This window comes from Tenrec ecaudatus, chromosome X (assembly GCF_050624435.1).
Source record: "Tenrec ecaudatus isolate mTenEca1 chromosome X, mTenEca1.hap1, whole genome shotgun sequence".
Lineage (NCBI taxonomy): Eukaryota > Metazoa > Chordata > Mammalia > Afrosoricida > Tenrecidae > Tenrec > Tenrec ecaudatus.
The window spans coordinates 120,284,695-120,299,998 of NC_134548.1; the positions used below are offsets into that span (position 1 = coordinate 120,284,695).

Consider the following 15,304-nt stretch of genomic DNA (forward strand, 5'->3'; position numbering starts at 1 on the left):
ACAGTTCTATCTTGTTCTATAGGGTTGCTATGAGTTGGAATCAACTCCATGACAATGAGCTTGTTTTTGTTGAGTGACTGTAATATAAATGTCAAATTCCATAGGACCTTTCATAAAGACCCTCATGGTATGATGTCCATCTCTCTGGCTTGGTGTTTCACATACTTCCTATCAAAGTCTTTATTCTGTCCACCCTGAATCTAGTATAGTCCCTCAACATAACATGTTCTCACTCTCACCCCCTACTGCCATATCACCTTCATCTTATCAACTCCTAGTTGTTTTTCAGGACAGTACAGATAGCACTTCATCATCTCAAAAGCTTTCGCTCATCCTGAAGATTAATTGTATACTTATGTCTTGGCTTCAAAATACAATCCTCAGTTTATTTGCTTGATATCTCTTTGTTAATTTGAATGCCCTTTCAAGACAATATTCACATTTTATTTTTTTCTACATCCCTGGCACCCAGTCCAGTGTCTTGTACATGGTGAGCACACATTAAATGTTTGCAGCACTAATGAGTCAATGAGTGGATACACAGGAAGATATAGCTCAAATTCTAGATGTTTCTTCTGAACATCATTTTGTCAGCTCTGACCTGGTTGCTGTTTACTTCCATAGGTACCTGGGAAGATGATTATTCATAGAATGATGACATAAACCACCTTTTACTATACTAACGCTCTTTCGTCTTCCCCCCAAAGCATCACAAAGCACTCTACATTTCCAGCATTCGTCTATAGTATACCAAGAGAGATTTGTTTCTGATAACTCCCATTTTGCCTTTATTAGTTTACAATCGCTGATTTAACAAATTAACACAAGCTTAGGGGTTAAAAACAGCATCCATTTCTTATCTCCCATGTATTAATCACACCCATTTATTAACCACATCCATTTCATTTATCTCTCTAGGAGCTGTAATCCACAAGGTCAGCAGTTCAAAACCACCACCGATCCTCAGCATAAAGACAGGGCTTTCTACTCCCATTTTACTCCGTCTTAAAGGGTAGCTATGAGTCATCATCGACTCAATGGCAGTCAAATTTTATTTATTTTCTCTAGGGTAGAGGTTCTAGTACAGGTGGGATTCAGCTAGGTTCTCTGCTCTAGGCCTTAGAAGGCTGACATCAATTGTAGCAAACCAGGTTAGACTCTTGTCTGTAGACTCTGGTAAAGAAAGAATTTCCAGGCTCATCCAGGTTCTTGACAGAATTCAGTAAGGATTGCCTGTAGAACTGAAGTCCCCATTTTCCTTTTGGCTATCAACGAGGTACATTCCCAGCTTTCTGAGGTATTCACACTCCTTGGTTCGTGGTCTCATTTCCTCCTTCTTCAAAGCAAACAGTGGCATGTTGAGTCCAACTCAAGCTTAAACTATTTCAGACTTCTTTTTCTACTTTTTCTGTCTGCTTTTAAGGACTCACATGATTAGATTAGGTCCACCCATGCAGTCTCCCTTTTCCCATATACCAGCACAATCTCAGGAGTGACACCAGGGATGAGGGATTGTAAGGGCTACTCTTCTGCAACCACAGTAACGGAAAGGGTATGGTTTCTAAACACAGTGTCCCAGTAAGTCTGACTGAGTAAGACCAAGGTGATAGGACAACCATGACTCTTCTTTCTCTCCCCTCTCATTTCCAGATGAAGGACCTGCGCCATGAGAACATTAACCCTTTCTTGGGATTCTTCTATGATTCAGGGATGTTTGCCATTGTGACAGAATTCTGTTCCCGAAGGAGCCTAGAAGACATACTGACAAATCAGGATGTAAAACTGGATTGGATGTTTAAATCATCACTTCTGCTGGATCTCATCAAGGTTACTGAGAGAATGGGAAGATATTGAGCGTTCTCTGTAAATCAGACTTTACCGTTTGGGGACTTTTTTCCCTCCCTTCCATGTGATCATCTAACGCAGCCACTTTCCTTCTCAGGGCAGGTTCTCACTGTGCTTAACACAGAGTCTTTATCTACACCGGTAATAAGGTATTGGAAGGCAAGAGTTGATTATATTTGCTTTTATCAGTGAACTCTTCTGTCTAAAGGAGACTATCCTTTCATGTCATCCCTTTGCTTTCTGGATTTGTGAAAGTGCTCATTCCTAGATTTCTTGATACTGCTTAGCCCTTGTGGTGTAGTAGTAACGAGTTGGGCTGTGATCTGCATGTCTCAAAATTCAAAACCAAGAGCTTCTCTGTGGGAGAAAGATGGGGCTTTCTGTAAACAGTTACCATCTTGGAAAGCACATTTCTACCCTGTTCTATAGGGTTGCTATGGAATCAGAACCAGCTTGACAGCAATGAGCTTGGATTTCTTTGTTTTGGAGCAAGAGCATATTATTCCAGTTTATAGTGGGTTACAGCTTATAGTGACCCTATGTGCAAAGAATAAAACACTGCCTGGTCCTGTGCCATCCTCCCAACTGTTGTTACCATGGAGACCATTGTTGCAGTGACCGTGTCATTTCATCTTGTTGAGGTTTTCCTCTTTATCTAATTCAATTCTTTATGAAAGGTGTGATAAGCCTTCTTTTTTATTTACAGAGGATCAGGGAAATGAAATGAAGCATGCTTTGTTACTGTTTATCTGACACACTTAGTAGGTACTCAATATAAATACATCCTTATCAGCCAACTACTATCACAACTGATAATAGAATCCAAACCTCCCAATTAACATTATAATCTCCACCACACTATTTCAACTTCTTATGTAAATAAAGCCTTGTAACCAAAGGGAGATGCCTCAAAATGACAGTGATCTCAAGTTGATGATGAATGAAATCCAACCTTTAGACAGCCTGGGAGATCCTCATCTACCGTAGACTTTGCTTGGACATATTGTGGACTACAGATTTTGTGAGAGCACAAGATGTAATGCATACAAATCCAAAGGGGTGACAAGTTACACAACAGATTCAGATCCTTACGAGAGTTCTTGGTATGAACAATTCTTCAATGACTACACTAGAATATAGATGTAGTCATGTACAGTATGATTGAACCTGTCTGATAGAGAGAACTGGTAGATCGCATTTTAATGTTATATGAAGGTTGCCCAGTAAGCACCAGAGACCAGTATTATATTTTCTCTTTCCTTTTTATTGTTCATTTAAAAATTACAATATGATAATGCACTAATTGAAAGATTAATGATATATATGATAAATAATGGCATTTCCTCTACCCGTTTCTTTCAAATTCTCCCTATAAGTTCATCACTGTTAGCCATGTCATGAGGAATATTGACATTTTTAGTTTGCATTTAAATACACTATAGAGGGTTTTGGTTAATATACATGCTGTCACATAGTGTTGCCACTTGCAATTTTCACTTATTTTATTTCTTATGTTTCTCTGTCAGTATATACAGATATATCTTATTATTTTTAACTGATGAAGACTATTCCTTAGTATATATATGTAACAATTTAATCAATTCCTTCTTGATAGAGAATTTCAAATTATATCTTAGTACAAAGCATGTCTTCTCTTGCACATGTTCAAGTATTTCTTTAATCATTTTATTGGGGGCTCATACAACTCTTATCACAATCCACACACACATCCATTGTGTCAAGCACATTTGTACATTTGTTGTCATCGTCATTCTCAAAACATTTGTTTTCTACTTGAGCCCTTGGTATCAGCTCCTCAGTTTTTCCCCTTCCTTCCTGACACCCCCTCCCTCATGAACCCTTGATAATTTATAAATTATTATTATTTTGCAATATATTACACTGTCTGCCATCTCCCTTCACTCACTTTTCTGTTGTTGGTCTCCCAGGGAGGAGGTCACATGTAGATCCTTGTAATCGGTTCCCCTTTCTACGCCACCTTCCCTCCACCCTCCTGATATTGCCACTCTCACCACTGGTCCTGAAAGGCTCATCTGTCCTGGATTCCCTGTGTTTCCAGTTCCTGGCTGTACCAGTGTACATCCTCTGGACTTGCCAGATTTGTAAGGTAGAATTGGGATCATGACAGTGGGGAAGTGGAGGGGGAGGAAGCATTTAAGAACTAGAGGAAAGATGTATGTCTCATCATTGCTACCCTGCACCCTGACTGACTGGTCTCCTCCTCGTGGCCTTTCTGAAAGGGGATGCCAGTTGCATACGGATGAACTTTGGGTCCCCAATCTGCACTCCCCCTCATTAATAATGATGATTTTTTTGTTCTTTGATGCCTGATACCTGATCCCTTTGACACCTTGTGATCACACAGGCTGGTGTGCTCCTTCCATGTGGACTTTGTTGCTTCTGAGCTAGATGGCCACCTGTTGTGCAAGTATTTCTATAGATAATATGCATACTTTCAATTTTGGTAGCTGTTGTGAAATGCCTTCCTAAAAGTTAGTGCACATTTCTGTTCCCGTCAATAGTGGGTGCAGAGTTGGGCTAAACCTTTTTAGGGAGAGAGGCATAGACTCTTCAAATTCATGGTAATTGTATGTATGGATTCATCCTATGCCTGAAATGTCAACATATTGCCCAATTAACACACAGTTCTCTATCTACACAAAACATAATTCTTTATAAAAGCATCAACTTGTAGAGCTAGAAGGGAACCTGGAAATGGATTCTTGTCTAAGGTTTGTTTTGCCTGCATATATAAGAGAAAGTTTGAATTCTGGATCAAAACCGTTTATGCCATTAAAAATCTCAGAAAGTGGCTCTAAAAGCAAAAAATACTTAAGTAAATTGCTAAATAAATCCTGTTTGTATCATTTGCAGGGTATGAAGTACTTACACCATAAAGAGCTTGCTCATGGGAGGCTGAAGTCTCGGAACTGTGTAGTAGATGGGCGTTTTGTACTAAAAGTGACAGATTATTGTTTTAATGACATGTTGGTAACACTGAGACTGTCCCAAGAAGAACCTTCTGCTGAAGGTAAGCAGTGAATTGTGCCCTCCTGCTGCGCATAGGGCAACTCCAATGGTCAAATGAGAATATACACTGAATTTAAGCCTCGGGCTCATTTTAAGTCCCCATTTTTGTTGAAAATATAGTTTCAAGTCCATGAGTTAAATGAAGTCTGCATGCTGTTACCTTGGCTAAACCTAGCCTTCCGAATAAAGTCAATTCAATGCTCAGCTCTCAGTGCAATGCTCAGTTCTGCTGTGGCAGGATTAGTTTGCATTTGGGGGATCCCAGCAATCCCTGAAAATACTTGCTAAGTACTAGGCATACCATAGGTGCTCAATAAATTCTTGTTAGATTGAATGGAAGGTAATTTGGTAGTTGACTCTTGCCAAGTACATTCTAGGACCTACTGGCACTGTCTCTGTTGGAGAGAAAGGAACAAGAAGGGGGCACCCAGAAAATAAATGGTCTATGAGTTGTGTGGTCTGACTTCCATCAGAACTATGACCTTCTAATTAATAACTAGCATACCAGTAACATTCATTTTATGTTTATGTCTTCTGCCTAGTGTACCAGTAGCAGCAGTAAACAATGCCTGTGGGGATCATAATAGATTAAATAAATAGGAGAAATCTGAGCTGGAGTGTGGCTGAGAACCAGGGAGAAATGAACTAACCAAGGGATGGGAAGAAGATGGAGAAGGAGGGAGAGAGAATGAATATAGGTATAGGAAACTTGGTGATTGAAAATTTCAACTAGTAATACAAGGGTGAAAAATAGCAATAGTGAAAAAAAAAAAAACCATAGACAGCCAAAAAAGGCAGAGGGAGCAATGCAAACTTCTAGCATATATTCATATACTTTAAGGAAAGTTTGGTATTGTGTTTTAAAACTGATGAGATTGTTATGAAGGATAAAAGAAGAATGCGATACAAAGGGAGACAGCTGCACATCATCTTTGCTCTTTACAAGACGTGTCCAAAATTACACTGTAAAGAGTCAGCCTATCTAAGTCTTTTATTTTATATGTGAAGAAACTGAGGTTTCAGATTTGTCCAAATCATGTAGCTACTTAGCATAAGTGTTAGCACTTCAGTTTAGATCTTCTGAAGCCTATGCCTTATACCTAGCCAAAGTAGAACTTGTAATAACATTTTTTCTCATTATTTGTGCCATCCATACTTTGAGGGACTAGAAGCTCCTGGTAATCACAATGACAGAAATGTAATATTGCCATTCTCCCTCTCTCTGTGTGGATCTGTTCTTGTTTATGACTTAGTCATATGGCTATTATTTGGCTAATTTGAATTTGAAAGCTTGGAGTACTTGACTCACAAGCACTGAGTTGATAATAGTAGAAATTGCAAGTACTTAGCTTCTTGTTGAAAATAGTCTATCTATTAAAGATATAACACAATGCCCAGCTTCCAGTGGTTCCATTTGATTCACATATAGGTGTCATTTTAAAATAAACTATTGTTTAAAAATAATTTTTATTATAAATTTGGTGAGTTTAGATATCATTTTTGCATTCTACAGCTTTAAGAGTTTATGAATTTTCCATCACCCTGCCTCACATCTCCCACTTTTGCTATCTCTCTTTTTTCATACATGTTAGCTTCCCCTTCACCAAGTTGACGCCTGTCTATCTAAGATTTATTACTTTCCTTTCTCTTTCTTTCCCTCTCAACTCTGGTAACCATCAAATTCTGATTTCTTTGGTATGATAACCTTTATCTTAATTTGAAAAATAATAGTCATTGCATATAATGTTTATCTTTTTATATTGGAATAATTTCATTCAGCATTATGTCTTCCAAATCCATTTATGTCATAAGGTGTTTCACAGTTTCCTCATTATTCGTTAGCAATGTGTATTATTCCATTGTGTGTATACACCAAAATATAGTTATCTCTTCTTCCACTGATGGACATTTTGGTTGTTTCTATCTTCTTGCTACTGTGAATAGTGCTGAAGATGACCAAGGGTGATTTTATTTGGCGGTCTATTCTTTTTGAAGTTCATTCAGCATTTTATTTTAATACTCCCAGACCACTATCAAATCCACCTGAAGCCAGACGATGTTTACTCTAGTGTTACCAAACAATGACCAGAGTAACATGCCTGCCCTTTTACTCCTGAATACATCAAAACAAAACTAAAAATAAATATGAAACAAACCAACATACTAGCATCAAATAAATACAATAACACCACAGTATCTCAGAAACTACAGATAGCTTCAAATCACACACACACACATACACACAAACACAAAAGATGGGATGACTTAAACAAATGACCAAAATGTAGGGCCAGAAAACCTCTTAAAGGAAGAAATGTTGATGGAACTACTAAGAAGGAATTAAGAGTTATATTTAGGGTGCTTCAAAAGATTAGAAAAGAGATCATGGAAAACAAGAGAAGACCAAGGAAATCATAGAGAAAGTACATAGAAATCTCTAGAAAATCTCAAAAGTACAATGGGAGCGCACATTGACAAAATGAATAGATAATTAAACACTATACAAAACAGTAACTAGAAATCCATGTTGTTGGCAGAAAACTTCCTTAATATTATGAAACACATTACTACATCAATTCAAGAAGCACAGTGAACTCTAAATCAGATAAAGCCTAAAACAATTTGACCAAGACATATCACAATAAAACTTTTCAAAACCAAGGACAACAAAAGACAATTGAGAGCATTTGAGGAAATAAGGAATGTTACCTGTAACAGAGAAACATTTTAAGACAGTCATCTAGATAGAAGGCAATGGGAAAACATATATAAAATGCTAAAAGGAAAAAAAATGCAAACCAAGAATTTTATAGCCAGTTAAATTATTCCTCAATATGGTGACAAAATTAGGACATTTTCAGATAAATGTAAATTAAGAGAAATTTTAAAAACCATGGTTAACATTCTACGAAATGCTAATAAGAGTGCTTTCGGACTTCTGGCAAGATAGCACCTAGGTAAGCAGCGTGTATCAAGAGCTCTATAGCGATCAGTAAATTCACTGATTAGGAGGCCAAGTGGGGGATTCAGGTAAGTGAATTAACTCCTGTAGCAATACAGAGTACTCTATAGACCAGGGAGGTGACACCCCACCCCCATCCCAGCTAGACACATTCTGGAGACCCTATGCTCTGGCCGAAGTTTGCCTGTAACACTCACCGCTTTGAGCAGCCCCTTCTCCATGCGCATCAGAGGACCCCACTACCACAACTGGTACACTCTTGCTGCCAGCCTTCAGCCCCAGTGGACACAGCTAAGCCCTGTCTGCAGTCTGCCCAAAGTAAGTCCCACAGCAAATGACCCCACACATACCACCAGCCCATGGCTGTACCTGCCAGATTTGGAACGCACCCCAGCCCCTGTCGCCCACACATAGCTCAGGTGCCTGCACCCGGGTTTCACATACCTACTAACCATGACCTGTGCCACTGCACCTGGAGCATGCTAGCCATCCATGTGGGGTTCTAACAGCTACAACCTCAACACTTCAATAAATATACAGAGTCCAACTTTGGCCCTTCAGCCTGTGGCCGGATCCCTCCACTCTGATTGACCAAGGCCACAGCTAGAACCCACCCACCATCCTCTCTATATTGTCCCACAGGGTTGACCTGGACACCACAGCCTATTGATGAGTCTATCCTGGACTAATGGCTTCTGCGCCAGGTTACTTCCAGCCCTGTAGTTTTCCCATGCAGCAACTGCGGCCCTGCAGCTTCTCTGCCAGGTTGCTTTAGCTCCCAGGGGCCTACATGTGGTAATGAAGTGACTGCACAGCTTCTCTACTGGCCCACTCCTAACACCAGAGCTTTCCTGCGGCATCACTGTGGCTCTGTGGACTCTCTGCTGGGCAGCGATCGACCCCAGGGATTACCCATGGTATATCTGTGAACCCGTAGCTTCTCCATTGTCACACTCCTGACTTTAGGACTTAGCCATGGTCATGCAGAGGCCTCGTGGCTTCTCCCTGATAATGCCCAGCCCCAGGGACTGTACATGATACCTCTGTGGCCTGTGGCCTCTCCTCTGGCTCACTCCCGGATCTGGGGTTTACCTGAGGTACCACAGCGACCCTGAGGCTTCTCTGATTGCCCACCTCCGGCCCTGGTATTTACCCAAGGTACCTTCATGGCCCTGACACTTCTTGGCTGCCCCAACCCAGGCCTTGGGAGTTAACTGAGGCACCACAGCGGCCCTAAAGCTTCTCTGCCAGGCCACTCTAGCCCCTATCCCCTCACATCAGGTCCCCTCCCCATATCTGCAGCTCACCCACCAGGTAACCCCAACACCATGACATCCCTTTCCCCATTGGCCCACCCCAGTGCTGCAGCCCTCACACATGATATCTCCACCCTACATTACCCCTGCTGATCAGACCTGGCCTAATAGCCCCTTGCTGCATGGCCCAGATTTTGGGGCCCTCCACAGTGCAACCTGGCCCAGTGGTTTCCCAGCCAGCCCAGCCCAGTCCCTCAGACACACTGTAGGCATGCCCTGCCTGGCCAAGAATCATACCAATAGTTGCCGGCCTCAGGCCATCTTCAGAACACTCCTGCTACTGCCAGCCACCAAACTGCCACAACACCTCCCTTACATAGTAGCCCAATATCCCAACACAGTAGGACACAGGCAGGCCTCACAATCACTCTTACCAGCCCTAAAGAGAGAAATCTCGGTGCCTCTGTGTCTTTTGGGAATATGGCACCAAGTGCTACCAAAATGACACACAAATAACAACCTATATCAACACCTTCAACAAGAAAACCTAAATGTAATGTTGGAGGTAGTCCTAATCCTAAGGACACTCATAGAAGAAGCAGACATTGATCTGCCACAAAAAAATTCTTCAGAATGCTTCGTTAAGTAGTATATGATATGAGGGAAACAATACAGAATAAGGATACAACAACTGAGGAGATGAATTCCACGATAGATGGGCTGAAGTGCGTGCACCAAAGGGAATACAAGAGTTAAGGGGTGAGGTAACAGAAGCAAAATATAAAATAACAGACCTCTCCAACACATTAGAAGAGGCAAAGAGTTGTACTAGTGATCTCAAGGACAACCAGGAAGACTTCAACAAATGGGAAAGACTGTCATACAAGACAATCAAAGAGGCAGAAGAAAGTCTGAGATCAATGACAGATGCTATGCATATGAACAATATTCAAATAATAGGAATTCCAGAACAATAGACAACAAAGAAGCCAACAGCTAACCTAGTGAAGAAATTCCTGGAAGAAAATTTCCCCAACTTGATGAACAAGAATCAGACAATCATGCAGGAATCAAAGAGGACACCAATTAGACCAACCCCCAGGGAGAAATAACCAAGACACATAATATTTAAACTATCCAACTTTCAAGAAAGGGAAAACTCACAAGAGCAGCTAGAGGGAAAAAGACAGTTACATGCAATGGTACACAGGTACGAATATACTCAGACCTATCAGTAGATACCATGAAGAGGAGGGGGGAGTGGAGAAACATCTTCCGAAAGTTGAAAAAGAGCAACGTCAATCCAAGAATCCTTAATTCCACCAAACTGTCCATCAAAATAGATGGAGATCTAAGAGTCTTCCAGGACTTAGTACATTATAAGACACACAACTCTGAAAAACATCCTTGCTGTCTCACAGTGGTCAGAAGATCAACGTTCCCAAGTACAAATAGGAGACCACCACATAGTGCAACCCCCCTGAAGTCAACCTTTCCCAAACTACCAAGATAACATGGTCTAAACAGCGAAAAGAAGGCACAAATTAAGCCCTCCACACATAATCAGCATAATGTTATGTGGGGAGATAGGAAAACACTCAATGCAAAAGGTATGGGATGGTGGTAATAACTTTGGATGTCAACTGGATGCCCATTAAAAGACAAGGATTTGCAGACTGGCTCAGAAAACACAACCCAACAATCGGATGCCTGCAAGAGACATATCTTCAGCTCATAGTAAAAAATAGGCTTATAATAAAAGGCTGGTGAAAAATATACCAAGGAAAGAGCAACCAAAAAAAAAAAAAAAAGCAGGATTTGCAACCCTAATCTCAGAGAAAATCAATTTCAAGCTGCAAATCATAACAAGAGATAAGGATGGTCACTATATAACTCTAAAAGTAGTAGTAGATCAATAACTAGTGAGCATAATAAATACATGCACCCTTAATGAGAGACCTGCAAAATTCATCAAACAAATTCTTTAAAAAATGAAAACAGAAAGCACACATTCAACAATCATAGTAGATGACTTTCATACACAACTATCAGAAAACAACCTCATCAGGAAAGAAATTCAACAAGGAAGCTGCAGAGCTAAACACCCCAATTAGGAGACTCAACCTGATAGAATGATTTCTAAAAAGAACAAACAATTAGGAGATGAGTAACGATCTGTGGAATGAGTGGTTACTATCCCAAATTAGTGAGGAAATAAGAAAATTTTTAGAAAATAAAGAGAATGAGAACACAGCATACCAAAACCTATGGGACACAGCAAAAGCAGTTATCAGAGGCTGTTTGATCGCGATTAATGCACATATGAAAAAGGAAGAGAGACTCATGACTGATATACTATCACAAAATCTTCAGCATCTAGGGCAGAGTCAATAGAATAATCGGTCCAATAGCAAAAGAAAAGAAATAATAAATATCAGGGTAGAGGTAAAGGAGTGGGAAGACATGAGATAACACACACACACAAAATCAATGCAGCAAAAATCTGGTTTTTAGAAAGGTTTAGCAGAATTTATAGATCACTGGCAATCCTAACCTAGGAAGGAGCAAACACCAATAGCCAGGATGAGGGATGAATCAGGGGAAATCACAACAGACCCTCATTAGATTAAAAGATAATTACAAACTTCCATAAAAATCTGTTTTCCAATGAATTAAAAAACCTGGAAGACTTGGACAAATAATTGGAAAAGCACTCCCTTCCATGAATAGCCAAGAGAAGTCAAGAACCTCAATAGACACATAGCAACAGGAAAAAAATAGATATGGTTATCAAGAAACTACCAACAAAACGAACTCCTGGGTCACATGGCTTCACAGGAAAATTCTATCAATCTTTCAGGGAACAACTGACATTGATCCTACACAATCTATTCCAGAACATATAAAAAGACAGCAACCTCCCAAACTCATTCTATGAAGCTAGCGTACAACTGATATACAACCTGGGCAAGGATTCCACAAGAATAGAGACCAATAGCTCAATGAACATTGATGCAAAAATCCTTGACAAAATATTATCCAATAGAATACAAACTTTATTAAACAAGTCATCCATCATGACCAGGTTGGATTCATTCCAGGGATGTAGGGATGGTTCAACATTCAAAAGTCATTAGCATCATCCATCACGTTGAGAAGAAAATGGATAAGAACCACATGATAATATCAATAGATGCAGAAAAAGCATTTGACAACATCCAACACCCGTTTCTAATTAAGATGCTCAAGAAGATTGGATTGGAAGGAGAATTCCTCAATTTAATACAAGCTAGCTATATAAAACCAACAGCCAACATCATAGTCAATGGAGAAAAGATGAAAAAAATCCCAGTGTAAAAGGGGACCAGACAAGGATACTTCTTGAACCCACTTCTATTCAACATCGTACTGGCGGTCCTAGCTAACAACATAAGGCAATGCAAGGACATTAAAGGTATTCTTTTGGGAGAGGAATAGGTGAAACTATTGTTATTTGCAGACAACATGATTCTATACATTGAAAACCATGAAAGCTCCACAAAAGGAGTGCTGGCAGCAATAGAGGAATATGAACAAGTGGCTGGATACGAGATCAACACATAGAAGTATATCGGATTACGATATACATCAGACAAGACAACAGAAAAGGAGATCAAGAAGTAAGTGCCCTTCACAGTAGCCAAGCACAAAATAAAATACCTAGGAATATATTTAACCAACACCCACCCCCCCACCCTCAAAAAAAAAATTAGTATGAGGAAAACTACGGAATCCTACTACAAGAAACCAAATGTGATAATCCATGCTTGGATTGGAAGACCCAACATAGTAAAGATGTCAATCCTACACAAGGCACTGTATAACTTTAGCGCTATACTGATATAAATACGAGCAACCCTCTTCAAAAGGACAAGTACAAGATAAGTCTGCAGAGGTAGGTCCAATCAACACAGTGGGAGCAGAATAAAAACTATTTAATACATCCTTTACGGGTTGAGGGAGGACAGGCACACAGGCAGCGAATAGATCAAGTCCAATCATACCAACATAAAGAAAGGGAAAAGAGGGGAAGGGGGGAGAGGAAAAAAAGTGGGGGGAGAGATGAAGGTATTGGAGGAACAGGGAACTAATCCACCATGGGGAGGGTACTGTTTATATCTCCACAGGAATGAGAGAAGGGGACCAGGCCTCAACCTGATGTGCCAAGCCTTGAGGGCAACCTACTGGCAAGAAGCAGTGAACTAACAGAGAGATCTGTAGGGCTGGCCCCATCCTATCTATGCTAGCCACCCTTCCCAAAAGAATGCACTACAGAATACAGCCCTGAAGATACAGCTCAAAGAGAGTGCCAGGTGTGCCCAGACCACATGGGAGCAGACTAAGATGGAAAGAAAGAGAGAGTGGACAGCATTCTGGCCCACCAAGTTTTGAGGATGACATTCCTGCTCGAAGCAGCCAATGCACAGAGACAACCATAGGCTTGACCTCACCATGAGACATAATGTCCCCACAGTGCTACGGTGGGTAGTGGTGCAGCAATGGAGATATATCTTGGGAATTCTGCCAGGTCTGACCCACCCCACTACACCAGGGTATAAAAAGAAGGGAGCACAACAGAACAGCAAGGGGAGCGAAGCAACAAATTTCCTGAGGAATTCTGAAAACAGACTTCTGACTCAAGGGCCAGGGCTTGGCACTGCATCAGACCCAGCCAGAAAAATTCATAAGGGTCAGAAGACAGACCTGGAACTATTCATAGGTTATTTTTTGGTTTTGTTTTTCTTATTTTTCATGTCTATCTGTATAAGATAGGCAGTATAAGCAATCCCGAGGAGAAAACAATGGGACCAATAGTTCCAGGGGAACAGGGGAGAGGAGGAGGTGAGGGACAGGGAGGGGGTGAAGCCAACAAACCCAGAAACAAACATAGATCTTAAATCGATGGCGAGGAGGACATAGAATGCCTGAGGGTATTCCATCAAGTGCAATGTAGCCAAGAGGAAATACAAAGAGCCAAATGAAGGCTGAGTGTGATAGTGGGACAGGAGGAAAGTAAAAGGAGATACAGGAAAGAACTGTGAGACGAAAGACATTTATGGAGGTATAAACATAGGCATGTACAAATGTAAATATATTAATATGAAACAATGGGGATATAGGTCTATGTACATATATTTATAGGTTAAGTTTTAAGGTAGAAGATTGACATTGGGCCTCTACTCAATGCAAGAACACTTTGTTCTAATAACCTGGCCCTCTGTGATGCTCCCCTACCCGACATGGTCGCTGAAGACAAAATGGGCTATAATCTAATGTGCTGAAGAAAACTGATGTTGTCCAACTATTACAAGATATATTGTCTGGGATCCCAAAGGCTTGAAGTTAAACAAGTGGCCATCTAGAAGGGAAGCAACAAAGCCCACATGGAAGAAGCACACCAACCCGTGTGATCATGAGGTGTCGATGGGATCGGGTATCAGGCATCAAAAGACCCAAAACAAAGAACCTTTTTGTTGTGAACAAGGGGTCAGAATGGAGACACAAAGCTCATCTGCAGACAGTTGGACATCCTCTCACAGAAGGGTCACAAGGAAGAGATGGGCCAGCCAGGGTGCAGTATAGCACTGATGAAACATACAATATTCCTCTAGTTCTTTAATGCTTCCTCCCTCCCACTATAGCATTACCCCAGTTCTACCTTACAAATCTGGCCAAACCAGAGCATTTACACTGGTACAGATAAGAGCTCTCAACACACAATGCAGGACAAATAAACTCATCAGGACCACTTGTAAGAGTACCAGTACCATGAGTGTAATTGGAAGGTGGGGCAAGAAGGGGGAGAAAGGGGGAACCGATCACAATGATCAATGTACAACACACCGCCTCCCCAGGGGGACGAACAACCAAAATATGGTTGAAGGCAGACCGTGGACAGTGTAAATATGAAAATAAAAATAATTTGTAAATTATCAAGGGTACAGGAGGTTGGGAGGGAAAAAAGAGGAGCTTATATCAAGGGGTCATGTAGAAAAAATTGTTTGGATTATTGTAAGAACCCCCAATAAAATTATTTATTAAAAAACATGATCCTTTGAGCAAAAAATCAACAATGTACAATGTTAGACAACAACCTGAGGTTAAAACACAAAAAAAAATCACCTGGAAACCAAACCCATAAAGAGTTTCA

The 15,304-nt window shown here is 40.6% G+C and overlaps 1 protein-coding gene across 1 annotated transcript in view; it reads left to right on the top strand.

Moving 5' to 3' along the window:
• Nucleotides 1–15,304, top strand: part of GUCY2F (guanylate cyclase 2F, retinal) — a 133,488-nt gene that overhangs the window by 68,414 nt on the left and 49,770 nt on the right. The window contains exons 8-9 of the mRNA XM_075539225.1: nucleotides 1,651–1,827; nucleotides 4,741–4,897. Of these exons, the coding sequence (XP_075395340.1) occupies nucleotides 1,651–1,827; nucleotides 4,741–4,897 (334 nt within the window). The remainder of the gene's footprint in view (nucleotides 1–1,650; nucleotides 1,828–4,740; nucleotides 4,898–15,304) is intronic.